This window comes from Dipodomys merriami, unplaced genomic scaffold, assembly GCF_024711535.1.
Source record: "Dipodomys merriami isolate MVZ:Mamm:240054 unplaced genomic scaffold, mDipMer1.0.p SCAF_30, whole genome shotgun sequence".
NCBI classification, from domain to species: Eukaryota; Metazoa; Chordata; class Mammalia; order Rodentia; family Heteromyidae; genus Dipodomys; species Dipodomys merriami.
This window is the reverse complement of record NW_027204493.1, coordinates 7842210-7869401: the sequence shown is the minus strand read 5'-3', so window position 1 is coordinate 7869401 and position 27192 is coordinate 7842210. Positions and strand designations below refer to the sequence as shown.

Genomic DNA, 27192 nt, shown 5'->3' with positions numbered 1-27192 from the left:
AATAAAAGAAAGGTAACCCCTTGACAGCCTTTGTAACCAACCATTTCCTTTTGGTTAGGGACCAGCCATCTTCGAGTGACCCTCCTCCTTGATCACTGATTGTGGGTGAACACTGAGATGCATGGCACGTCCAGGAATCAGGCTGGCATTGTAATGCGGTTCCACTGATAGCTACACACTAGAGTTCTAGGCAAAAAGTAGGCATCATTTTTAGTGTTCTGCCTCTTTCCTTTTTTAAAAAAAATTAAGAATTAAAAAAAATATTTGGCCCATTGCATCTTTTGTCCCCTAAAACTGGGGAACAAAGAAGGAGAATTTGGGATCTGTACTAGGTGGAGGTGCTGTGCTTGACATTGCACAGTATTAGTCGCAACATCTCTGTGACTCTCAGGTAAGACCAGGGCACAGGCAAGTCAGAAACTTGCCCAGCTAAACACAAAGATGAGAGTTTAATTCAGTCTTGTCTGCCCTACTTTTGTCACATTGCACTGTACTCCATCCTTACGAAGCTGCCTTTGCATCCTTTTTCGGGAGCCTCAGGTTTCAGAAATATACTTCCTTTGAGTTCATTTTCTGTGACCAAAGTTGCCCTTACTTTTGTGAGATACATACCAACCAAGCTTTTAAAGGAAAATAACCTGAGAATTCAATCTCTTTCTGCCATTTGTTATTATTATTATTACTAGTAGTGGTGCTGGGAAGTAGGTCTTCCAGGATTGGGCTCTGTCCCTTTAGCATTTTTGCTCAAGGTTGGCACTATATCACTTGGGCCACATCTCCAATTCTGGCCTTTTCTGAATAATTTATTGGAGATAAGAGTCTCATAGCCTTTCCTGCTTGGACTTGCTTCAAACTGTGATCTTCAGTTCTTAGATCTGAAGATCTGAGTAGCTAGGATTCCATTTTGTATTATAATTGTTTGTGTTTTACCTGAGTGACAGACTATATTTAACAATCTCCCTTGTGTATCGATAACTCCATGTCACCAGGCTTGGGTAAGGGGGGTTTGAATATTTTCTGAATTGCTTTCTTTCTCTCCTTCCTTCCTTCCTTCCTTCCTTCCTTCCTTCCTTCCTTCCTTCCTTCCTTCCTTCCTTCCTTCCTTCCTTCCTTCCTTCCTTCCTTCCTTCCTTCCTTCCTTCCTTCTCTCTCTCTCTCTCTCTCTCTGGCTTTCTTGCTTCCTTTGGCCAGAACTTGGATACAATACTTGATGCTTTTGCTCATTGGCCAGCACTCTACCAATTGAACCACATTTCCAATCCCCTAAAATGTTTTCTTAAAGATAACTCTAGAAATTAGGATATTCTTGTTCCCATTGTGTCCATTTGACAAAAGCAGCAGCTTTTGGACTCAGGGTTGCAAAGCATGCAATCAGGATTATCCAGTGAACTCACCAGCTTTGATCCACCAGTGCCCCATGCCCTTCTTTGTGATTTCCTGCCACAGGTTGCCATCACTGTAGCCAATGGCCTGCACTCTTCTCATCCCTTGTCTTCTTCTTGGATATCATTAAAGTTTTGGGCACTATTTTTTTCACTCAATTGTTCATGAGAGAAGTAGTTATTTTTCTCCATTCCTAAAGATTTATCATTCCTTTATAGTTTGTTAAGTCATTTATATAGTAGTTAGAAAAAAATGATCTTAAAAAATAGTAATTCTGATTACTTAGAGATTCTGGTATATTTGAGTAGTCTAAAAGCATAACTCGTGTGAACAACTAATGAACTGCTTTAAAAATATGATACCAGGAAGTAGCAATGAAGGGCAGTGAGGGCAGGGTCACATAAAAGGAGGGAGGAGCTGGTGCTATCGCCTGTAATCCTAGCTACTCAAGAGTCTGAGATCTGAGGATCGTAGTCCAAAGCCAGCCCAGGCAGAGAGTCCGTGAGACTCTTATCTCCAATTAACCACCAGAAACCCGCAATTGGTGCTGTGGCTCAAGTGGTAGAGTGCTGGGTTTGAGCTGAAGAGCTGAGGGACAGTGCTCAGGCCCAGAGTTCAAGCTCCATGACTGACAAAAAAAAAGAAAAGAAAAGAAAAGAAAAAGGAGAGAGTAAGGGGTGGGAACAAATGCAGTCTAGAGCCAAGGCATATTATGTTATAACTAAACTGTCTAAATTGAGGGATGGGACAGGAAGGGGAAAAGTGGTCAAGATTGTGACATTGATCAGGATGTATTGTACTCATTACCTGACTGATAGAATTGCAACCTCTTTGTACTTCCACTTAATAATAATATAAAAAATAGAAATCCTGGGGAAATAGAGTTGTGGAACATGAGTAGAGCATGTGATTAATGTATGTGAGGTCTTGGGTTCAATGCCTAGCACCACACACACAAAATAGAGTACTTATTTCTCCCTTATGAGGGAAATGTGTGTCCTCTCCCCCCCAATCCCATGTGATAATGTAGAAAGAAAAGACATAATAGTATGGCAAGTAATAAAGCTTTTTATCTTGTCATGTAATTTTGTTTTGCTTTCTTTTATTTTGCTGGTCCTGAGACTTGAACTCAGGGCCTGGGTGCTGACCCTGAGCCTCGGGGCTAGCGTTCTAGTTCTTGAGCCACAGCACCACTTCCAGTTTTCTGATGCTTAATTGAAGATAAGAGTCTCATGGGTAGTTCTACTTGAGCTGGCTTCAAACTGTGATCCTCAGATCTTAGCCTGTTGAGTAGCTAGGATTACAAGAGATAGCCACCAGCACCCAGTTCGCATGTCATGTAATAATTTTAAGCACTCTAACTTTATGGTTTATTGAGTAGCCACATTTTTTAATGGAAAGAAAAAGTAATGAGAGAAAAGCTTCTGAGGTACCAGAATTATTCACAGGACAGAATTTTTCTTCATAGACAGAAGAAACAATTCCTGATTATTTTTGGCTTCTGCCATTGTAAGGTTAAAGATCAAAGGAGGAAACAAAAGCTTGATTGGATAATAACTTTCACATTATATAGCAGAAAAAAGGCCTCCTATTCTAAGATGTCAAAAATTCAAAGGCTATTTTCAGGGAAATAGCTTGCCATATCCTTTGCCTCGTTTGGCTCTATTTTCCCTGGAGAATATCCCAGTAACCACAAACTGTTATTGCATCTACATTGTAAAGATCATTCATAATGGCAAATGTTGTCTGAATTAGCTGAGCCTCTCCACTGAAGTCCTGTGTGGATTGTTGGAAAAGACAGAGTTGGTGCTATGTAAAGGCCAAAAATATGCACCCTGCCCCCCGCCCCGAGTAATATCATCCTGTCCTTTCATTGTGTATACCTTGATGCTCTCTATTCAGATGGTCTTCTTTTATTTTCTATGTTCCACTTCAATCATGGTAGCAATGTGACATTCATGTAATTTAGAATTCAGTGTGCTCCAGTACTTTGTGTCTATGGAGCTCATGTGTGTGTAGAAAATATTTTTCATTATTTTTCCATTGCCATCTGTGGAGGGAAGGAGTCAGGAACAGTGAGCTGAGGCACCTTTGCTAGTCCATTTGATCATACCATTACCTGTCTTGTGAGCACCTTCAAGTACTTCTGTCAGTAATACTCCTTTGACTGAGCTCAGAGATGCTGGGGATGTATGAATACACAAGGTAGAAAACAGCTTTTAGTAGTCCATGGATACTTACTTTATAGCTCCAAGTCTGTCCGAGTTCCTTGATTCAGAAGGCATTATTCCGAAAGGATATGCTGATTCCTGTGGTTTACTGAGTCCTCCCCTTGTTGCTGCAGATTCAGGGAGGAGTGGTCTCAGCATTCTACCAGCGTAGAGAAGAGTAGAGGTGATGGAGCCAACTGTTATAACACGGGTGGTGGGGAAGAAGCAAAAGCACATGCAGGAGGGGCCGCCAGACTAGGCCCCTTCTGAGAGCACTGCAGTGGGGACACGGAGAGCATATTGGAGTTTCTCAGAGAAGAGGACACCTGAGCCAAGTCCTGAAGATTGTGAAGAGCATGTCCATTGGGATCGGAAGTAATGGTCAGGAGGTGATGTTTGTTCCAGGTAGCAGGTAGTAAAACAAAGTCTGAAAGGCTACGTTCATTTGAGGAACAACCCATTTCTAGAAATTGTGCCTTATCTAAGATGGATCATTAGTGTTTTCCCACAGAAGACTCCCGAAAGACAAAAGTACATTATATGCACATTTAGAAAGTGCTTAACAGAAAAGATGAGGTTTGGTTTAAAGCAAAAATTTCATACAAACACTTTTGACACTTCAGGTGAATGAAATGAAAACATCACATGCTAAATCATTCTCCTGGAGGAAAAATGGTTTTGTTTTTATGCCAGTACTGGGGCTTGAATTCAGGGCCTCCCCCTCTCGCTTTGCTTTTCAGTGCAAGACTAGTGCTCTACCACTTGAGTCACACATCCACTTCTAGATTTTTGCTGGCTAATTGGAGATACGAGCTTCTTGGATTTGTTTACTTGGGCTGGTTTTGAAATATGATCCTCAGTTCAGCTTCCTCATTAGCTAGGATTATAGGTGTGAGCCCCCAGTGCTTGGCAGAAAAAAGTCTTAATTTCAATATTTATTTGGAATAGGTTCATTATGATACCAGTAAACTTACTGTTATCACAGCAGGAGAGTTTATTGTTATTTAAGCAGGGCTGTTCATTCTCAGTATGTAGGTCCAGGGTTTTAGTTTTTTTTTTTTAATTTAATTTTATTTTATTTGAGAACATACTGTACAGAGGGGTTACAATTACATTGGCAGGATAATGCATACATTTCTTACCAAGCATTGCAGCCTCCTCCTTTGTTTACCCTTCACCTCCTTTCCCAGCCTCCCCCCCACACCCAATCATACACCCCTCCCCCCCCCACACCGACATTGTAAAGCTTGCTTTGACATGACATTTTGTAATTCTCCTTGTTGCAACAGGTCCACCTGAATCCTTAAACGACTTGTTTGTCCCCATCTCCTCCACATGTTATACTGACATCAAATAAAGTGAAAGCGGGGGTTACACTGTGGGGGAGGGACATACAAAGCAACAAAGAAATAATCTTATAAATGCGTTAGAAACACATGCATGAAAGAAACGAAAACATTAAAATACATATTTAAGGGTTCATTTTCCTAACATCACATTATCTGACCTTTTCCGCTTGACTCATACCTATACTAGATATTGCAAATAAGGGAAACCATGGGACCTATGTTTCTTTGGGCCTGGCTTACTTCACTTAATATAATTTTTTCCAAGCCTTTCCATTTCCTAACAAATGGGGAAATGTCATTCTTTCTGATGGAGGCATAGAATTCCATTGTGTATATATACCACATTTTCTTGATCCATTCATCTACTGAGGGGCTTCTGGGTTGGTTCCATATCTTAGCTATGGTAAATAATGCTGCAATAAACATAGTTGTGCTGGTAGCTTTAGTGTGGTCTTGTTTGTATACATTTGGGTAAATGCCCAAAAGTGGGATTGCTGGATCATAGGGGAGGTCTATGTGAAGTCTTTTGAGGAACCTCCATACTGCTTTCCAAAGTGGTTGAACAAGTTTACATTCCCACCAACAATGAAGTAAGGTTCCTTTCTGTCCACATCCCCTCCAGCATCTGTTGCTGTTAGAGTTCTTGATTTTTGCTGTTCTAACTGGAGTGAGGTGATATCTCAATGTTGTTTTGATTTGCATTTCTTTTATGGCTAGGGATGTTGAACATTTCTTCATGTGTCTATTGGCCATCCTTCTTTCTTCTTCAGAGAAGTTTCTCTTTAAGTCTTTCGCCCACTTATTTATTGGGCAGTTGTTTCTTTGAGGATTTGTTGTTGGGTGGTTTAATTTTTTGAGTTCCAAGTATATTTTAGATATGAGACCCTTGTCCGTTGTATGGCTAGTAAAGATCTTCTCCCAATCGGTGGGCTTTCTATTGATCTTGCTAGCTATGTCATTTGCCCTGCAGAAGCTCTGCAACCTTATGCAATCCCATTTGTCCAACCTTTCTTTGATTTGTTGTGTTTCCGGGTCTCTATTCAGAAAATTTCGGCCTGAGCCAAGGAGACCTAGGGTTTCTCCTATTCCATCCTGTAATGTTTTCAGAGTGTCTGCTTTGAGTTCAAGGTCTTTGATCCATTTGGAGTTGATTCTGGTGCAGGGTGATATATAAGGATCTAGCTTTAGTTTTCTACATGTAGTTAACCAATTTTGCCAGCACCATTTACTGAAGAGGCTGTCTTTCTTCCATTCTATTGTTTTAGCTTCCTTATCGAAGATTAGATGGCTATAGGTCTGTAGGTTCATTTCTGGGTTTTCAATTCTATTCCATTGGTCCTGAGGTCTGTTCTTATGCCAATACCAAGCTGTTTTGATTACTATGGCTTTATAGTAGAGTTTGAAATTTGGTATTGATATTCCTCCAGCAGTGTTCTTTCCATTGAGAAGTGTTTTTGCTATTCGGGGTCTTTTATTGTTCCATATGAATTTTTGGATTGCCTCTTCTATTTCCTTGAAGAATGAGGGTGGAATTTTGATAGGTATTGGTTTGAATTTGTAGATAGCCTTGGGAAGTATTGCCATTTATATTATTCATCACATCAACAGGAGCAAGAACAAGAACCACATGGTTATCTCAATAGACGCAGAAAAAGCATTCGACAAGATCCAACACCCCTTTATGATGAAGGTTTTGGAAAAATTAGGAATCCATGGAACATTCCTCAATACAATAAAGGCTGTATATGACAAACCTACAGCCAGCATTATACTCAATGGTGAAAAACTAAAGCCATTTCCTCTTAACTCAGGAACAAGACAAGGATGCCCACTCTCTCCACTTCTCTTCAATCTAGTATTAGAATGCCTAGCTACAGCAATAAGACAAGATGCAGACATAAAGGGGATCCAAATAGGGAAAGAAGAAATAAAACTCTCCCTCTTTGCAGATGACATGATCTTGTACTTAAAGAATCCCATAGACTCCACTCCGAAATTACTCAAGCTGATTCAAAACTTTGGCAAAGTAGCAGGTTATAAAATTAACCCCCAAAAATCAATGGATTTTCTGTATGCCAACAATGAGAAAAGTGTGGCTGAAATTAGGAAAGCAACTCCATTTGTAATAGCCCCACAAAAAATAAAATACCTAGGAATTAACTAAAGAAGTGAAGGACCTCTATGATGAAAACTTTAAAATCTTGAAAAAGGAAATCAACACAGAACTTAAAAAATGGCAAAACCTCCCATGCTCCTGGATTGGCAAGATTAACATCGTGAAAATGGCAATACTTCCCAGGGTTTTAGTTTTATATCTAAAGAAGTAAAGAAAGATCCTGACAAAGCAGATAATAGAAAAGACTAAGGCCCAGGTCATTTAAACACAAATGGTGAAGTACTTGGAATTGTTCATGAGACCTATGAGAACAGAAAGGGGAAAAGAGAAAGCATGGAGGCTCACGAAAGAAACCTATTCAGGTGTGCAGCAAGTTGCGACGGAGTAATAAATAGTGGTATATTGAAATCAGGAGCTCTGAGTACTACTCAAAGAATTTTTTTTACTGCCAGGCTCTTTGTATGTTGCTCAGATTGGCCCAGACTCCCAAGCTACGCTGATCTTCTGTCTTAGCCTCCCAAGTAGCTGGAACCTCAGGTGCTTTCTGGCCCTCTGCCGCAAAGCATTTTTAATGCTGCACTTTCTATTCATTCTATTCTCCTCCTTCCTTACATATCTTCTTAAGGGAACAAAGAAAGAAGCAGAATGACAAAAATGAACAAGACCCCGCAGTCGTACATTTTTTACATCGATTCAATTCCTAGTTTACTGAACTTGCAGAACATGTCATGTGATTGCCACAATGGGCCAGTAAGGGAGGTGAAGCAACTGAGAACTATAGGACTTAGGACTGAATGGTGTAGTCCTGGTCTTTGGACTCTTTCTGTGGTATTCTTGGCTGCCACACTCTATTGCCTGGCTCTATTAGGATTTATTTTTAAAGTGTTCAAAGCTTGACAATTGTTCCTTGTGAATCACTAATATATGCAGCTGCCATGCCACACTGTAATGCTCAGCCCAGCGTGGTTAGAACAAAGTGCTAAAGTGGGAGTTAGTCATAGTGTGCCTTCAGAGCTAACCTATTGTTGCATATTGAAACTCTGACATGTTTTAATCTTTCTGCATCTCATTTCCCCCTCATTTCTTGATCTCTGTTATGTCTTGGAGCTAAATGTGAATGGAATCATCTAACTACATTGTTCTAACTGCAAGAACGTATTTGGTGTCAGTTTCCTAAGCAGGCCATAAGGTTTGCCTCCGAATATGTATTGTGTTTTCATTAGTTTTGTGAGGCTTGGGATTTGTAATTAGGCTATATTCTGTGTAATTCTATGTCAGACTTCATATAGGAACTTAAAAGCTCATAAAGAATTCCCTGATAGTTTATAAAAATGCTACATATAAATAATGCCAGCTAACATTTACTGAACACTTTCTCAGTCACTGGACAGTTACATTTCCTTTAAGCCTGTGTAGTAGGTGGCTGAGTAACAAGTGGACATATGGATCTGACACAGATAGTGTTGCAGTGCCACGTGGGTCCTTGGGCTCCATTTTCCCCTGTACCCAGAAAATGCAGAAAATGGCCCATAAAAGATCTCTATTGGTAGGGCATGGTTAATGCTGTTAGATGAAATTCATGATTCCTCCTACAATGGGGATGGTGTTCATTAAAATCCAAATGACGGCTTTCAAACCCGATGTAATCTTGCTCAAATAGTGAGATCGTAAGAGCTCCCTGCAGAAAATGTTTTTCAGAGGCCTACGATTATTCACTTTGTTTGAAGTTAGGCTTGGAATTCACTATGACATGCCGTATATGAGTTATATTAAATTTAAGACCTGACAACTGCACATGTTCAAATATTCATTAATTTCAGCTGTTCAATTTACGTCTCTGACATGTGCAAGGTTTGAAATCATGAACGGAACACAGGTAGGCAGAAGTGAAGGGAAAATTAGGTTCTCTTTTTACACCTGGTAATTTTTTTTCTCTACAGCCAGGTCCTGAAGCATATAACTTATTTCTTGATGTGTAACATCCAGCGACTTCATATGTAGTTAGCACTAGTTTGAACTGAATTAAGCTAATAGAATTTGTCTTTTTAAAGAAAATCCATTTAAGAATTCCAGTAGATTCCCCTTTCCCTCCTGATTTATTTGTTCATTCATTTATTCATCCAATAACTACTAAATAATTTTTATGTTTTACATTGTTTTTTTTTCTGATGCTAAGATCTTTTAATTAAGTGTGTGTGGTAGTGTTGACAGAGTATCATAAGGAGTAAAACCTTAATTAAACTCAATTATCTGAAATTCATCGTCTCTGATCATCTTCTTGGTCTGACATTAGTCTGGGAAGAGATATGAACTCAGCCAGCTGGCGCATATTTAAACAGGTAAAACACTGAGATGGCTAAAATTATGGTGAGACATCACATGCGATGTGTTTAGATCTAAAGAAAGCAAGAGCAGCCTTTCGCCAGTTTAAAGGAAGATCCCGAATGTGCCAGGTTAGCCAGCAACCTCAAGGGAAATACTAATTTAGACTCATGGTGCTTGATACTTAAAAAGGAGCTTAATTACAATTAGAATAAATGATCTAAGGTCAGATCATCCAAGCTAATGTTTCAACTGTGCCGAACAGAAGTACCTCTGAGCTTTGCTTCTATATTGGGCTTGAGCAGAGCTGAGGAAAGAGTTAATAGAGGAAAACCTGGTTTACACTCATAGTCTGCCTTTTATTGTTATACTTGATGAAGGAAACTGAAGCTAAGTGAAAGTTTGAAAAGTGGGCATTGAGGCCAGTTCATACATCTTCATAATGAGCAAACAGAAATCCAAATTCCTGCAAGAACCACTAGCTGTTTGAGAAAGTGAATATAACTATAATATACTACATTATCTGCCTAGCAGTGACCAGTTTTTCACAGTCACTACATCAGCAAGATAAAAAGTGTGACTAGGGACTTAACTGCAAACTGTGACATGCTTATATTGGAGAATTAAAGATGATGATGGGGACTATGAAGATGGAAGTGGGGTTTATAAAAAGAACTAAGTCTTCATCTTCTGCAATAACATATCAGTAGACGCCTAGAAATTGATGTCAAAAAGGTAAATAGCATGGTAAACATACTTTTTAAATGTGGGTATGAGAAAAACATTGAAATGTGTTGAGAAGAATGGCAAGGTACTAATGCTATGCATGTAATCTATTACTTTTTAAACAAGGAAAATGAAATGTTTGTAAAAGGGAATTTACACATTCAGGTTCCATGTAAGCCTCCTGTCCCTGGACATGTCACTGTTGGTGTTTATAAGGAGAATGTAATTTCCTAGAAGGCAAAAATCATCAGGATATTTAAGTGAAACTTTGCATCAAATGATATAAAGACAAATCTGAAAGGTCAAATTTGTGGCACTGGGTTCCAAATAAATCATTACTGAATATTTGGGGGTCTAAAGCTGCCTCCAGAAAGCAAGTAAGAGCATGGCAGTGCAGAGACTTGGACATAGCTTGTGTTTGGAACACAGTTTCTGATAGTTCCTATTTTCCTACAGTTACACCAATTCCAAATGAGAATTATTCCTTGACCATTATTTTTTTAAATTATCTTCAAGTAAATGTACAAGATGTTTCAATTACCCTATTTTTGTATATAATGCATCTAGATCATTTTCACTGTTTCCTAAACTACTATGTTGAATGTCTTTTCTTTAAAACAGGGAAATGCACATAAAATCATGGAGAAATGTACATTACCATTGACTGGAAAGCAATGTGTTGACCGAATTATTACAGAAAAGGTAAAACACTTTCCTATTTTCCTTAATGTCTACTACTCCTTTTTTTTAATTTAGAAGCATTGATTAGACTTATTCCCTTCCAAAAATATATTCTGTATTACCTTCTGAAAATATATTCTGTAACTATATGTGGGATTAATTTTGTCTGTGGTAGAAAGCAAAGAAAAATTAATCAATATTAAAATAACTAAATGCTAAAATTGAGTCCTTTGACTTGGTCCTTTTGAGTGTGATTTCTTTTAACAAAGAAGACCTGTACTGATCTTTATATTTTTGCTTATTAACATGTCAAGCTATTATTTCCCCTGTAGTTTTTTCATTGCCCCAAACTGCAGTGTAACTTTTTTGAGTTTACATTTTAGGAAACTCAGTTCAAAATTGAGCTTTAACCATTTTCAGTAGACACCACAATAAACCCAGATACGTATTCTATTTCTCCAAAGCTTTGTGTTGATCATTGGTTCTACACCAAAGGCTGCTCAGATCAGAGAAGCATGGGCACAGCCGTGTACGGTCACCTTTCTATCCTAGATGTCACCTTAGGATGTTAAGATGTCATCGTTCTCCTCAGTTGGCTGGGAAGAAGGTGTTTTCTTTATTCAAGGTCTTCATGACGCCACAGAGCAGAATTAGTGCTAGTTTCCCCCCTCCTTTATCTCAGTGATATTTCTCCTATTGCCAAGTGCTATAATAGTAGCATGTTGTATTGATCGAGTTCATTAGCTCTCTGTGTGGTAGGAAGTAGCCCACTGGACAGGACTATAAAGTGAGCTAGGTTCATGATACTTTCCAGAAGCCATACTTTAGGAAGGTTTATGTAAAATCTCATAAAAGTAACTTACAGAGAAGAACACATGAATGATATTTTATCTCACCCTTTATTCTCATTTATTCTTAGCCATTCTTTAAATCTCTCCAACTCTGAACAGAGCTTCCTGGAAGGATGTAATGCTTTGGGAAAGAAGGAAGAGCAGAACTTGCACTTGTTTTCTTAATAAAATAGTAGTTCTATTGGAGATGATTCTAGCAACATTCTTCCCTTACTTTTTTGGTTGTTTGTTTTTATTTGGGGCACTACTGGTATTTGAATTCAGAAGCCTATGCTTGCTAATCAGGTGTTCTACTGAGCCATGTTTGTTTGTTTTTTATTATGAAAATACAGCACAGAGGAGTTACAATTACATAGGTCTTCCCCCACTCTTATCTCCCTATCTCTTCTCTGTCCCATCCGTATGTATACCATATGTCCTTACTTTTCCCTAAGAACCTGGCACTCCACTCACTGCCTCCTCAAATCTCATGCAATCTTTCAGCCTAATACAATTTCCATCTTCATCACAAAGAAGTCTTATACCACCTTTGTATGCAAAGATTTCATTCTCAAAGGGGCCCGCCATTTGCTTTGCTCCTTACCATCCAGCACTTGCATTTTTTATGACAAAACTTACGCTGCCATTATAAAAAATCTTGTATGCCATTCCTATCCATCAACATTATTGTTTTATTCATTTGCTCATTTCTTTGAACCAGACTGTTTCCAACAGTGGTGTACAAAAAGAAGGGTAACGTCTCTATCCTAAAAAAGACACATTCATGACCATTAGATGACATGCATTCAGCATCCACAGCAGTTAGAGTAATAAACACTACAGAGGCCATGATGGAAACACATATTGGATGCAAAGTTAGGATCACAGACCACAGAACAGAAATGTCATGACCTCAACCACAGGACACAATGAGATTTTAAAGAGCTTTGTGAGATGGACTCTAGATTCCTGAAGTTTCTAGCTAGAAATGCTGATTTACCTGGAAGAGAAAGGGAAGTATCACTGAAAGGCAAGAAAAGAAAAGAGTGAACCTGAGCATTCTCAATTTGATATTTCTGAGAACAGTCAGTCAGAAACTTAAAAAATCCAGTTGGTGATTTGGCTCTTGGAGGCAGTATTAAAATAAACTTGAGGGGAATCATCAGTCCAAAGGGATAATTGGAGCCTGAACTAGAGATCACATGATAGAGCCGTGGTAGCGCAAGGAAAGAGTGTTGCTTATAAATCATGTATAGCAGGCGCTCATAGCTAACTTGTTGAAGGAGTGAAAATGCATCACTGTTAAGTGCAGTGAGTGTGCCCTGCCCGTTCAGGTAAGCCACTAGAATTCCATTATCTACTCCTAGAATGAGTGCTATTTTTAGGTTGATGCCCTTTGAAAGAGACTTTGGAAATGCTGTGCCTGATTGTTTCCTGCTGCTAGAATGAGGTTGGGAAAAATGTCTTTCTTGTCAGCACCTGGGTTGTGGTTAACTGCCTGGCCATAAAGCAGGCTTTATGGATGAAGTCACATTATCTGTAAGACACAGTCATTCTGGTATTGGTCCTGATTGTTGAACAGTGTACTATAGCTGCTGTACTTTGTCTCTGTTTTCATCAGAATTTGTTTATGCATTATACCATTAAATAGAAGTATTCCTAAAAACGTTTCCCTCTTTTAAAAAACACATGGCTAGCTTCTTATTTTTCTTATCTTGGAAACTAACTAGACTTTGATAAAGAGGTTAATATTTTTTAAATTAATAAGTCAGATTGCTTTACATTTTATCCTTCTGAGTACTGACGCCGTGTATACAGGATACCAAAGTTATTGTCTCCCTAAATCCTAGGCAGTCTGTGAGTCTGTTCTTAGTAACATAATATAGAGATAGCTTTTCTTTTATTTGTTCTATTTTCATAAATTTACAGTTCTTTAGAGTGCAAGAAAAAGCAAATCAGTTTGAGTTTGAGTAGTACTCCAGACACATTTTCCACAAACAAAAAGTATCCATTTAAATATGATTTCCATTTTAGAATGAAGCAAGCTAATCAGATAGATAGATATTCCTAAATTGCCAATTTCCTCCCCTCTGGGGCAAAGTATTTCTGCTGAAAAAACATGTCTTTTTTTTTAGGAACATAAAATTTTCCTCTTAAATTTAAACTCTTTTCCACTAAAATCATGTAGATTATCAAACCAGCAGGAAAAATAAACATCTCTAGACCCAGTAATGTTTCGTTTTTAGGGAAAAAAATTGTCAGCCCAAAGGGAGACAATAATTATTTCATGGCTTTGATCTGGATGTACACACAGGTTAGGCCACAAAGAAGTAAGGACATGCCTATACTGTATTAGGACTGGTGTAGGGAATGTGTTTGCTCTTATATCTGTTCTGTATCACAGTTTTGGATAGTAGTTTCTTATGAGATGCAACTATAGGTCTTTCAGAATCTAGATAGCTTCTTTTATAGTAATAACTCATAGGCCTTTTTAAAATTTCTTGTAATTTTATCCAGCATTATTTACAAATATTTTCATCCTTCCTATATTTTTCTCTTTTCAAATCTCCTCTGCCTCTCTTCATTTCTTTTTTCATTCCTTCCATCCTTCAAATCACCATTAACTACTTCCTTGTCTATTCACTGGTGTTAGCCTGAAGAGAAGGAAGGTAGTTTTTTTTTAAACTGGTTACAATAGGAACAAATGCCATAATAGTCAACAGTGCATTATTTATTTTCCTGGCACTAATACTGTCCAAAACTACTTGCTGATTAGAGAGTTCGTACTTCTAATAGCTACATTTACAATAGTTGACCTTTTTTTTTCATTGCTGACTTTCAGAAGTCTTTTGTCCTGGATCTTGTTTCTCTTTTAAGAACTCAGGAGGTTATTTGTAAAGTAATTATTGTGTGGAAACTGTCATTGTCATTTTCTTGACTTCCAACAGGCTGTGTTTGACGTGGACAAGAAGAAGGGGCTGACTCTGATTGAGCTCTGGGAAGGCCTGACAGTGGATGACATAAAGAAGACCACTGGGTGTGATTTTGCAGTAAGTATCTGGGCCCAAATCCAGCCAGGTATGCTGTCCTCAGCTTGAGCAGTGGGTATTTACAGGACAGGAGTCAATCGTTTGTGACCATTTGAGGGGCTGATCTCTACAGTGAGTGAACAGGAGAGGAAGGAAAAGGCACAGAAGATGAACGCAGGGAAGAGAATTCTGGCAGAGTTGGTCCAGGGCTTGGCTCAGGAGTAAGAAAGTGGAGTGGAAAGATCCACTAGGAGCTGTTAGTGCCAAGGGTGAGCTTGAACTCTTGAGCCACTCTCTGCAAAGTCCCTGCAGCTCTGCTGCTGTTTAGGGTATATGAGCTGTGATTACAGTTGATTACCTCAAAAATCTGAACCATACAGGGAGAAATGACACTTCCTGTTCTTAAACCAATCTGTGACTTATGATTTTCTGTTTATTCATATCTATGCCTATTGTTCTAACCATTGGTGATATTAAAAAGATAGGCCTCTGACACTGTCAGATTACAATCAGAATACATCTGTCCTGACTTTGAAGTAATCATATGCATAAAACACTGAGGAAGAAAACAGGTGTATATGTAAGAAAATACTCATTTAAGAAACTCCTGAGGGCTGGGAAGGTGGATCAGTGATAGAATGCTTGCCTTGCATGCATAAGGCCCTAGGTTCAATCCTCAGCACCCCATAAGCGAAAAAACCAGAAGTGGCGCTGTGGCTCAAGTGGTAGAGCGCTAGCCTTGAGCTGAAGACCCGAGGGACAGTGCCCAGGCCCAGAGTTCAGGCCCCATTACTGACAAAAAAAAAAAAAAAAAAAGAACCTCCTGAATTCCCTTTTAAAACCAAACAATACCAATATATAAACATTGCCCTTTTACTACAAGTGCTGTTCATAAATCAACAAACACCCACCTCTTGAGGACTGACAGAGCCACTCCATGCCTTTGAAGTTATATAAAGGAAAGGTGATAACTCCTTTGAAACACAAAGAAAAGACATTAGATTGTCGGATAACTTTTCCAAGAGTCCACCTACTATAATTGCAATGCCATACAGTTATAATAAGAGGAAAATATATTCATGTTACAACTGTACATCAACCTAACAAAAACTATTCAATTTTATGTAGTTTCCATATATAACTTTCTGTGAACTCTGTACTTCACTCGCACCTATCAGTATATAACAAATTTCTTTTTTTAAATTTTATTGTGAAAATACTGTACAGAGGGGAAACAATTACATGGCGGGGAAGGGAAAAAACAAATTTCTTTAAAACAACTTCATTGCATAATTCATTATCCACATAATAACTGTTCCTGCTACGGTACCAAGGTCTTTGTCTATTAACCTTTTCTGAATTTCACTTTGGAAAAAGAAAATCTCCCAATAATACTTTCCTTGAAAAGCACATCTTTAATTAGCTTTCTAGTAACCTCAGGGGGAGGAAGACGAGAGATTTGTTTATACTTTATTGAAGATTTCTTACTACAGTGATAAAAGCAAACCATTCTGAATCCGTTGTTATTTTTTTTCAATTTTCTGATGCAAAAACAAAATACAACAAAAGATCATAGTTATCTAGTTCTGTTTTTATTCATGTAAGTCAGAAGTGAAAAAAGATTTTTTTTGCAAAAATACTCTGTTAGTTGCATGTCTTTGTACATTGAAAATTATTTCTATGGCCTCTCTTGCACTCCTGTATCATGGGCTTTAAAAATTATGATTATTATTATTTAAGTGCTACATAAAGGCACCTATATTTATGGATTATCATATGGTGTTTCAATATAGTATGTCTAATGTTCAAATTAGAGTAAACGTTTATTTTTTCTTTATGATCGAAGCATTCCAAATCCTTTTTTCTAGGTGCTTTGAGATTCAGAGTATATGATTGTTAGCTCTCGCCATCTTGCTCTGCAGCACAGACCAGCACTTCTAACTCCTATGTAACTACATATCCTACCTTTTGACCAAGTTTCCTTTACCCCTGCCCCACCCCCCTCTCAAGCCTCCAGGTCTATTCTCAGCATCTAGGATACTGTCTATTCCACACATGAGTGAGATCATTTGGGATTTGTGTATCTCTGCCTGCCTTATTTCACTTAACATAATATCTCCTGCATGCTCTTGTTTGGTACAAATGGCAGTATTTGTAGATCCTGATGGTGATCAGCTGGTGGTCACTTAGGTTATTCCTATTTCCTGGCAGTTATAAACAGTGATGACCATGGGAACACAGGTATCTTTTTTAAATTTTTCATTGTGAAAATACCGTACAGAGGCGTTACAATTACCTGGGCAAGATAATGAGTACATTTCTTATCAAGCGTTGTTGCCTCCTCCTTTGTTTCCCCTTAACATCCCTTCCCATCTCCCTCCCACTCTACCCCCCCACAGCCGCCAAAGTTGTAAACTTCGTTTTTCGACATAACGACGTGTACATCTCCTTGTTGCAATGGGTCCACCTGTAACCCTATTTAAACAATTTGTTTTTGCCCTTCCCCTCCACAAATTATACCGACATCAAATACAATGAAAGCAGGGGTTATACCGTGGGGGAGACATACAAAGCAACAAAGAAATCATCTTATACATATGTTAGAAACAATTGCAAGAAAGAAAAAACATTTGAATCCTTATCTTAGGGCTCATTTTACCTAACATCAACTTATCTGACTTTTTCTACTTGTCTCAGACATATACTAGTTATTGCAAATAAGGGAAACCATGGACCTATGTTTCTTTGGGCCTAGCTTACTTCATTTAATGTCTGATTGCCCCATTTGTTAGGAAATGGAAAGACTTGGGAAAAATTACATTAAATGAAGTAAGCTAGGCCCAAAGAAACATAGGTCCATGGTTTCCCTTATTTGCAATATCTAGTAGATGTATGAGTCAAGCGGAAAAGGTCAAATAATGTGAGGTCAGGAAAATGAACCCTTAGATATGTATTTTAATGTTTTTTTCTTTCATGCATGTGTTTCTAACGCATTTATAAGATTATCTCTTTGTTGCTTTGTATGTCCCTCCCCCACAGTATAACCCCTGCTTTCACTATATTTGATGTCAGTATAACTTGTGGAGGAGATGGGGAAAAACCAGTTGTTTAAGGATACAGGTGGACCTGTTGCAACAATGAGAAGTACAAGTTGTCATGTCCAAAACGAGCTTTACAACGTCGGTGTGGGGGGTGGGGTGGGGGGGAATTGGGGGGTAAGGAGGAGAAGGATTGGGATTGGGGGGAGGGGGGAGGCTGGGAAGGGACGTGAAGGGTAAACAAAAGGAGGAGGCTGCAATGCTTGGTAAGAAATGTACGCATTATCCTGCCTATGTAATTGTAACCCCTCTGTACAGTATGTTCACAAATAAAATAAAATAAAATTAAAAAAAAAGAATTCCATTGTGTATATATACCACAACTCCATTCATGATAGCCCCACAAAAAATAAAATACTTAGGAATTAATTTAATCAAAGAAGTGAAGGACCTCTGTGATGAAAACTTTAAAAGCCTGAAAAAAGGAAATCAAAACAGAACTTAGAAAGTGGCAAAACCTCCCATGCTCCTGGATTGGAAAGATCAGCATGGTGAAAATGGCAATACTTCCCAAGGTTATCTACAAATTCAATGCGATACCTATCAATATTCCAACCTCATTCTTCAAGGAAATAAAAGAGGCAATCCAAAAATTCATATGGAACAATAAAAGACCCCGAATAGCAAAAACGATCCTTAACAGAAAGAACAGTGCTGGAGGAATATTAATACCAAATTTCAAACTCTTCTACAAAGCCATAGTAATCAAAACAGCTTGGTACTTATTTTTAATTTTTTGAGAAAACTTTATTCTGATTTCTATAATGGTTGTACTAATTTATACATCTTCCAGGCCTCTCTTTTCTATATAATCTTCTAAACACTGGTTATTTTTTGTTTATATTACTCTTGGGGTGACATCTTATTTTTCTGATAAGAGCCAAACTGTCATGAAGTAATTATCTCATTGTGGTTTTGAGATGAATTTCTTTGATGATTATTGATATTGAGCATACAACTTGTTAAGGTTTGTGTGTCTTATTTAATGGTTATTTAGGTCATTGCCTGTGTGTGTGTGCCAGTCTTGAGTCTTGAATTCGGAGTCTGGCCACTGCTTTTGTGTACAAGGCTAATGCTCTACTAGCCACAAATACACTTCCAACATTGTTTGGAATTTAATGACCAGGTTGCCTTTAAACCACAATCCTTAGATTTCACTCTCCTGTGGAAATATATGAAATAATTTTTTTTGTCGGTTGTGGGGCCTGAATTCTGGGCCTGGGCACTGTCCCTCAGCTCTTCAGCTCAAGGCTAGCACTCTACCACTTGAGCCACAGTGACACTTCTGTCTTTTCCTGCTTATGTGGTGCTAAGGAATGGAACCCAGGGCCTCATGCATGCACGGCAAGCACTCTACCACTGAGCCACCTTCCCAGCCCCTAAAATTCTTTTTTTTTTTAAAAAGATAATTTCTGATAGATACTTCATAGAATTTCCCTTAAAGGAAAACAGGTCAGCTTATTTTTTTTTAAGAAAAAAAGATCCCTTTCCTTGTTGTTTCAATCTTATTCTGAGCTCCTAATATTAATAATGACTTTTAGTAGAAAAGAAGAAGGTGAAGTTTTATGACACTGACTGGCTTGTCTCTTTTGTAATGAAAGCTATCTGCTGAGCAACCATTTCACACTATCCTCCACTCTCACCAACACCCTAATTCCAACAAACCCAAGTAGCTGGGATTACAGGTAGAAGTTACTATACCCAGCCTTTCTCCATTCTTTTCCTGGAAATTTTTGGTTCATATTTTTTAGTTTAAATCATTTTGGTAGAAATGTAGAAGAGAATACATCAACCCTTGACAATTATGAAGAATCAATAGTTATTTATAAGTAAACTGAAAATATTTTAGTTTATCAAAGCCAGTCATTGCTTGCTTTTATAGTTTTTAATAGTGACAATCTTTTTAAGGAGCCTTTCTTCTAGCTCTTTGAAGTCTGGGAAGTCATGCATTCATTTATTTGTTCATTTATTAAAAATTTACAAAATACTAATTTTTTATCCTGGAAGGCAAAAGGGTAATTTTCCCCACTTACAGTGCTCCATTTGTGAGGAATTCAATCATCTAAACTGTAACTTCCTTGATTTTCTTTCCAATAATTATTTCTAGGATCCAATGACTATTTACCTTAAAGGATTAAGAAGGTCTGAAGCTGGTCCTCTAATTTGAATGGTCTGTCACATTAAGTCAGATTGATTAGACTTAGGGAACTGGACGTGTAGACTCATTTTTAATTTTCTCTGCTTTAAAACTTTTAGGAGGCAATTACTGTTGTATATGCTAAACATAGTGGTAACCAGCATTGCATCATTTAATACCATCTTTTTGTAATAACTTGAAATCTTCTTAATGTGTGTCTTTTCTAACTATGACATTTCTGATAAGGTTTATTATTGATCATAGATCTGTTCATTAATTATGTGCATATTAAAATATACACATATTAATGCATCATTAATATACACGCATCTTAATGAACAGACTACAAATAAGCTTTATCTGTCTTGGACTGGGTGGTGCTTCACAGCATGTGCTGAATAAAATCAGAAGAAGAATCAGTCATGGCCACTGGTGACCCAGCCTTAGGTATCAGGCTCTCTCTGTTCCTTTTCACTCCTTGTTGTCAGACTAAGTCATCCTTCCTTTAGGAGAAGGTCAAGAGCCGATTAATATCCCAAATGCAAACAGAACATTAACTTTCTGGTTCTGGTATTTCAAAATATGAAATACAATTGAAGCTTCAGATGATGTCACTGAAAAGGCTGCTTACTATCTGTATTATGAGTTGGGACCTTCACACATGCCTGTAATCCAGCTGCTCAGAAAGCAGAGATGAGGGTCACCGTGAGAGATCAGCCAGGCAAAAAGGTAATGAGATCTTCATCTAAACAAATGAGCTGGGCATTGTGGAGCATGTCCATTACCTCACTGATGCAGGGGGCATAAGTAGGAGGATTATGAGCTAGCTCATGACAAAAGCAAGAGAACCTATCTGCAAACTAAAGCACAAAAAGTATGGGGCATGGCCCAGGGACACAGTACTATCTAAAATGTTAGACTGTGTATTCACCCCGCCCCTTGCAAAACCAAAACACAAAACAAAAAGTGTGGGAATTCAAGCAAGGGATGTGTATACCCTGTGTTTTTTGTTTGTTTGTTTTCACAATTTGATTGTTTTTCACTTTTTTTTTCAGGTCTCACCCAAACTCATGCCGATGCAGCAGATTAAAACTTGAAATGTGAAGTAGACATTTGTCGTAGGCTGCTGTTTGAAATGCATGGGATTTAATTGAAGTGTCATCAGTAATCACAATTTGTATATTAACAAGAATTTTTGGACTAGTTTTCTTTTTTCTAGTGTTTCAGGATTTATGCATCCATATAGACTTTGTTCTCTCAATTGTGCTATGCCGTTTTAATGGAAAACAAAAAGGCAAATGTTTTATAGTTACCTTACTTGATTCATAAGTGCCGAGAAGGTTGTCTTTACCATTGGTGCTTGCATGGGATGTATCTTCGAATTCTCTTACAGCATGATAAATTATGTACAGAATTATCCAAAATGAGCCCCAAGAAGTTTCATTCATGTGCTTTTCCTTGTGTCTAAACTATTGACTTTAGTAGTTCTAAAAGAAAACTAATGTTTCTATGAATTTGTAATTAGAAGTTCTCCTATAATGTTTGTTTTTCCTTCACCCTCTTCTGACTTTGATGGAGGGGTCCTTGATTATGTAGTTATAGTTTTCCTTTCTAATGCATCCTGCCTCCTTCTGTGCTTCTTGTAGCTAAATAGGTAACCGCCCCCCCCCCAAAAAAAAAGGGAAAAAGAAATATCTTTAGGAAGAGAGAAGAAATAGTTTGTGAAAGAGACCAAAAGTTATAGCATACATTCATGCTGACAGCTTACCAAAAAATTGCCTTTATAGACAACCAGCCATCTTTCTATGCTTTGCCCAAGCTGAGACTAACTCCAGGAAGAGGGCTAGAAAATACTGACCCACTTGTATAATTTTTCCATTTAAAAACAGAACAATATTCCTCTGTATGCAAAAGGATCCTACGGGTTATTGAACTACCTGTACATTGTTTCTCCTGATGCCAACAATTGTAGGTAATTTACCATGAATCCTAATCATGACAGTAGAATGTTAAAAAAAAAAAAGATACTTTTTAGGCTCTCATTTCTTTGCAGAGAAGATTCTAGATATTGAAAAGCTTTCTACAGAAAGTCTTCCATTTAGTCTGCATCTAATACATAACAAAGTAATTTTATTTCAGCCTATGCAGGTAGGGGAAATAATGGTGGACATATTCCAGGTTTGGAGAGCTAGTGAACATTTAGTAAACATGGTATATAAGAGTTACAATTACTGCTTATCCTTAGAGGTATCTTCAGTACCAAACATTTGCCTGAGAGGAATTGTTTCAAGAATATCCTGGGTATCTCATAGGAACAAGTTTAGGTACCTCAAAGCTAGACTGAACAGCTGGCTTCTGTACATGGGTAAGCATAGTACAGAGCAATATATCATTCTTCTGGCACTCATTATAGGAACTTTTGTTTTTAAGTGAGGTTGTCATTAATACTCCCTGCTATTCAAATGCAGCTACTGCCATGTCATGTACAATATTAAAAGAATAAGTTGGGCTTTTTCTGAGTCATACACTCCACATAAAGAACACTTGAGGCTAGCTGCAATGTTGAAAGTATACTGCTGGTGACGAGAACCCTTCAAAGACTGTCCAAGGTCCATGAGAGTAATATATGTCTATATTGGAATTGTGATTTGGAATAAAATTGTATTATTCGTAGTTATTATGTACTCAAAATACTTGCTTTATCATTCCAGTCTGCTACTTTAATGTTAGATAAAGATGATCTAAACATCAGCAAAACCTAAGTAAAAGACTTGATATTCTTTGTCAAAGATTTACATGATGTCAAGAAATTCAATAAAGATTCCATCTGATAGAGATCCATGTGTTTGTCCTTTTTCTCATCTACAAATGATGTGGCTAAACCTAAGAATAATATAACAGACATTGTTAGAAGAGCCAAAAATAATGTCAGAATATCACTTCTCATCAAGTTGTTGCCTGAGTGGTTTTGTGTGTGTGTGTGTGTGTGTGTGTGTGTGTGTGTGTGTGTGTGTGTGTGTGTGTGTGTTTATCGAAGAAAAGATACTTCCAGTCTGAAATAAATGAAGCTCTCTTGTCAGGGCTAAATATGTCTACAAAAGTTGATGATAGCTGGGTACTGGTGGCTCACACCTGTAATCCTAGCTACTTAGGAGGCTGAGATCTGAGGATCACGATTCAAAGCCAGCCTGGGCAGGAAAGTCCATGAGACTATCTCCAATAAACCACTAGAAAACCGGAAGTGGTGCTGTGGCTCAAGTGGTAGAGTGCTAGCCTTGAGCTGAAGAGCTGAGGGACAGCGCCCAGGCCCAGAGTTCAAGCCCCACGACCAACCAAAAAAAAAGTTGATTATGAACCCCTAACATGGTAATATGTTTTGCCTTTCTCTAACAGTTTCTTTTATGATACCTATCCGTTATTTATTTTCCAAGTTGTATGTTGAGGTTTGATATATTTTGAAATGTTTCCTGCTCCTCTACCCAGCATCTATGTTGCCTGCTTATTAACAGGCATCTCCTGCTTGGTCACCCCAAGACAAAAAAGGTGGGCAGCTTCATAGGATATCTTACTTTTCCTAGGATAGAGAAGTCAGTCCACTCTTGTTATAAATAAGTGTTGACACTGAATGCACATGTAAAAATGGAGATGAGAGAAGTCAATTGTCTCACTCCTCTCTGACCATCGAATTCTGAGAAAGAGATCTAGCACCAAAATTCGTTATCACACTAAATGACCATACTAAGACTTCCTAGGGAGAGGTGGGAAAGAAAATAGAGAATCTGAAGGCTTTAATAAGGGAATGAAGAGACAATTACTATTTTTGTTTAAACACTATGATTTATAAAATACACAGAATATGCTAGGTAACTTATTTGATTTTCACAGTAACCTGCCAGAAAGACATTATTACTTCCATTAAAATTAACTTGATTAGTCAGAGAGAAGTAATGTCTACCAGCTCTTTAATCAAATTAGCCTTTCAGGGTTAATGTTGGATTTTGCCAAATTAGTAAATGAGATGTGAATAAAATCCCCAGAATAGAACCATATTTATTGCTCTCTGGTAAGTCATAAAGCAGCCCAAACTTTACAACCTAATGAGACAAATGCTCCCTTTTTGTTCCCTTTTGTCCAAACAAATTTTGTACATAGCCCAGTTCACCCTAAAAATGGGTACTTGTCAAAACAAAGATGATGATGCCACTGAGCCCTGAAAATGAAAGGTCCTATGTAGGTAACCAAGGTAAGAAAGTTCATCAGACACCAAACTAAAGGTCCAACAAGATGCACTTGATCATTTCAAAAGAACAACTTTCTAAAATCCAGTTTCTTGTGCACTAACTTTTCTCCATGCTCAACATCAGTTGCATTCTAGACACATTGAACCCCCTGAGGCTGATAGTGCTAACCTCAAATGTTAAAGATGACATGGAAAGAAGATCCCTCAGTAAGGTCTAGTGCTAGTCCCTCCACACACAAAAAAAGTATTCCTGGAAGGAAGAAAAAGCATTATGGGTGAGAAAGAATTAGGACTCAGCAAAACACATATCAAATCAGAAGATTTCAGTGTCAATCACTTTTCTTGGAGTCCAAGACACCATCGGTTGTAAAATGGACTTTGGTTTTACTTACTTCCTCATCAGTTATAAAAAATTTTGTAAGCATATTGACTTTCTAATGCTGTCTCTTGGAGCCATGTGAGTTCACCAAGAATTCTCTGCCCCACTTTGGAGAGAGTCATTAAATGCTTTGTATAGGAGTTAATGGTCCAAGGGGATCCATGTGTCTTGGTATGAGTGCATTTGTATCTCAGAGGCTTCAAGTGACTTTCACCATTATCACCTTGACCATTTCGTCACCGTAGTGAATATCATATCATCATACGTTGAAGTACTTTGTCTATAAAGAAATTATTTTGTAGTCTTAAAATAATGTTTTATGCTCACCTATGTCTATCACATTCTTAAATGTACAGTTAGTTATTGAATAAAATGTGTATGTAAAAAAACTACAGAGATTTTAATAAAGCCAAATACACCTGCCACAAAACCCTGTACAAATCAAGTAATTTGTGACTTAGTATGATCTGTACCGAAATCACAAAATGAATTCTGCAATTCAGAATACTGCGGTTCACCAACGATGCAAAGCTCCAGGAAGAAGTGGTGAGAGGACAAAAATCAAGTATCACATATGCCTGATTTGAGAAAAATCTAGTTTCGATGAGATAATAAAGTAATTGAAAGGATATGAAATGAAACGATTCTGGCCCAGAATAAGGAGTACCATTCAATGGCTATTGTAGTCGTTTGATTATAGATGTTTTATTGTGGAAGAATATTACGTAGATACAATCTGTTCTGAAGGGGTCAATTGAAATATTCTGGTGACTCAGGAAATGCAGCAATGAAAGTGCTACTAACCAAACAGAGCCAGCTGTGTTTTTCAGAAAAGAAGCAAATGTGAAATGACCTCATTGTCAATATATGGTGGAGAAGAAAAATGTTCCAAGGACATCTGAACTGGTGGTATAGCTGAACATATCTACAAAAGTTAACTCAGGCATAAACTTCAAAGTAAGTTGTTTTGGAAGAAAATTAATTAGAAGGTAAAAGTAGTTTAACTAACTGTTCTATACATAGATTTATATATTTATATTGTATGATTGTACAATTAATAAATGTTTTGTTCTTCATTTTATTATAGTAGCAAAGAAGACCAACCAAAAAGTGCATAAAACCTATCTATATAGTGCAGAAAAAGAGCAATTATGTAAAATATCACCAATATTCTATGAATTTTATCTACTAAATGACAATACTTTGCAAGCACTGATTTTATTTTTTATTAGTACAATAAGAAAGTAATTTGAGCTTTCATCCCACAACCGTCTTATATTCTTCAGTATTGGGGAATCTCATAACATCATCTAGTTAGGAAATTGTTAATTCATGGAAGAAATAACATGAGGACTAGAAAGTTTTTTTGTTAATACCTCGAATAAGGCCAAATAGTGTGTCAGCCCCCAGCTGTCAATAGCTTGGTGGTAGAGCACATGTTAGGCATGTGTAATTCACAGACACACACACACACAAACTTCACCTCTGAATAATAACAGAAATATTGGTGAAGTAATATTACAAAATGTTGGCAATTATTGAAATGAGAGGTAATAAGTATATGAGAATTTGAAACACCATTTATTTTTTACTTTATATGTTTGAAACTGGAAATATTAAAAAGAGATTTTAAAAGGAAAGGTGTAATATACATATATAAGTATAATAAACATACAATGCTCTATGATCATTAGTTTTGAACTAGGAAATTCAATGATGGCTTCAAGTTTGGGAAAACAATTTAGTCAAGCCGAATTGTAATCTCATTGGAGGAGAGAATATGAAGACAGGTTTAAAGGTCAAGTTTTCTTTCATTCTTCGAATTCCCTGTTGATTTAAAAAAGTACAACTACTCAATGAGAACCTTTTCAGGCCTTCTAATGGGATGTTATTTTAAAAATGTACATTGCTCATCAGCAATTACATTATGTCCAGGTCCTTCTATTTTTATGAATCAGATAATAAACATTTTTTAAAGTAAAATGAGAAATATTACTCTTTTCTTAAGCAGGCAAGGAATTGCTAAATAGATTTGGATGGATAAAACTGGCCACAGGAAACTGCCAGAAAAGCTGAATAAAATTCTTTCCCTCTATCCTATAAAATTGAGGATATCAAAGAGGATGCAACGTTGTTGAAGAAAAACAAGAAGCAAAGAAGAAGAAAAGAAGAAACAGGAAACAAAGAGCGTCATGAGGTGATTCTTGAGCTTGACATGCAGTGGCATTTTCTCCTTGGAGGCACTGCTAATTTATAAAATCTGTGGGGCCAAAGCATTGAGAAAGTAAACAGAAAGTGACAGTTACGAATCTGAGAAACTTAGAAGAGTTTGAACTTCCTTACAAATGGAGAAGATAAAAATTGGAAATCAGAGCCAGCCAGGAAGAAAGATACCCAACAAAATACCTTACAAAGACAAATGGTTCCACCAAAGTGCTATTCTTTAGAAGTAAGAGTAGAATGAACATAGGCAAACCTTCATAAATACAATAATTGTCTGAGGAAATAAAAGAACTAATGTAGTGGGTGGGTGGGAGAGAGTAGAAAAATAAAAAGAAACTTCTAGTAGCCATGAGAACTCATGCAGGGGAGAGGGCCTTTGGAGCTCTCTAAGAAACTATATACTTGCTATGCTATTGGAATCAAAGAGAAAAGTACAGGGAAAGAATCAATGAAATCTTCATAGGATTCA

General features: G+C 37.5%; 1 protein-coding gene across 1 annotated transcript in view; it reads left to right on the top strand.

Annotated features, from left to right (window-relative positions):
* The window catches only part of Oxct1 (3-oxoacid CoA-transferase 1), a 134420-nt gene extending 111702 nt beyond the window's left edge, over window positions 1-22718 (top strand). The window contains exons 15-17 of the mRNA XM_070041107.1: window positions 10728-10808; window positions 14566-14667; window positions 20937-22718. Coding sequence (XP_069897208.1) covers window positions 10728-10808; window positions 14566-14667; window positions 20937-20978 — 225 coding nt within the window. The 3' untranslated portion in view covers window positions 20979-22718. The remainder of the gene's footprint in view (window positions 1-10727; window positions 10809-14565; window positions 14668-20936) is intronic.
* Window positions 22719-27192: the final 4474 nt, after the last annotated feature.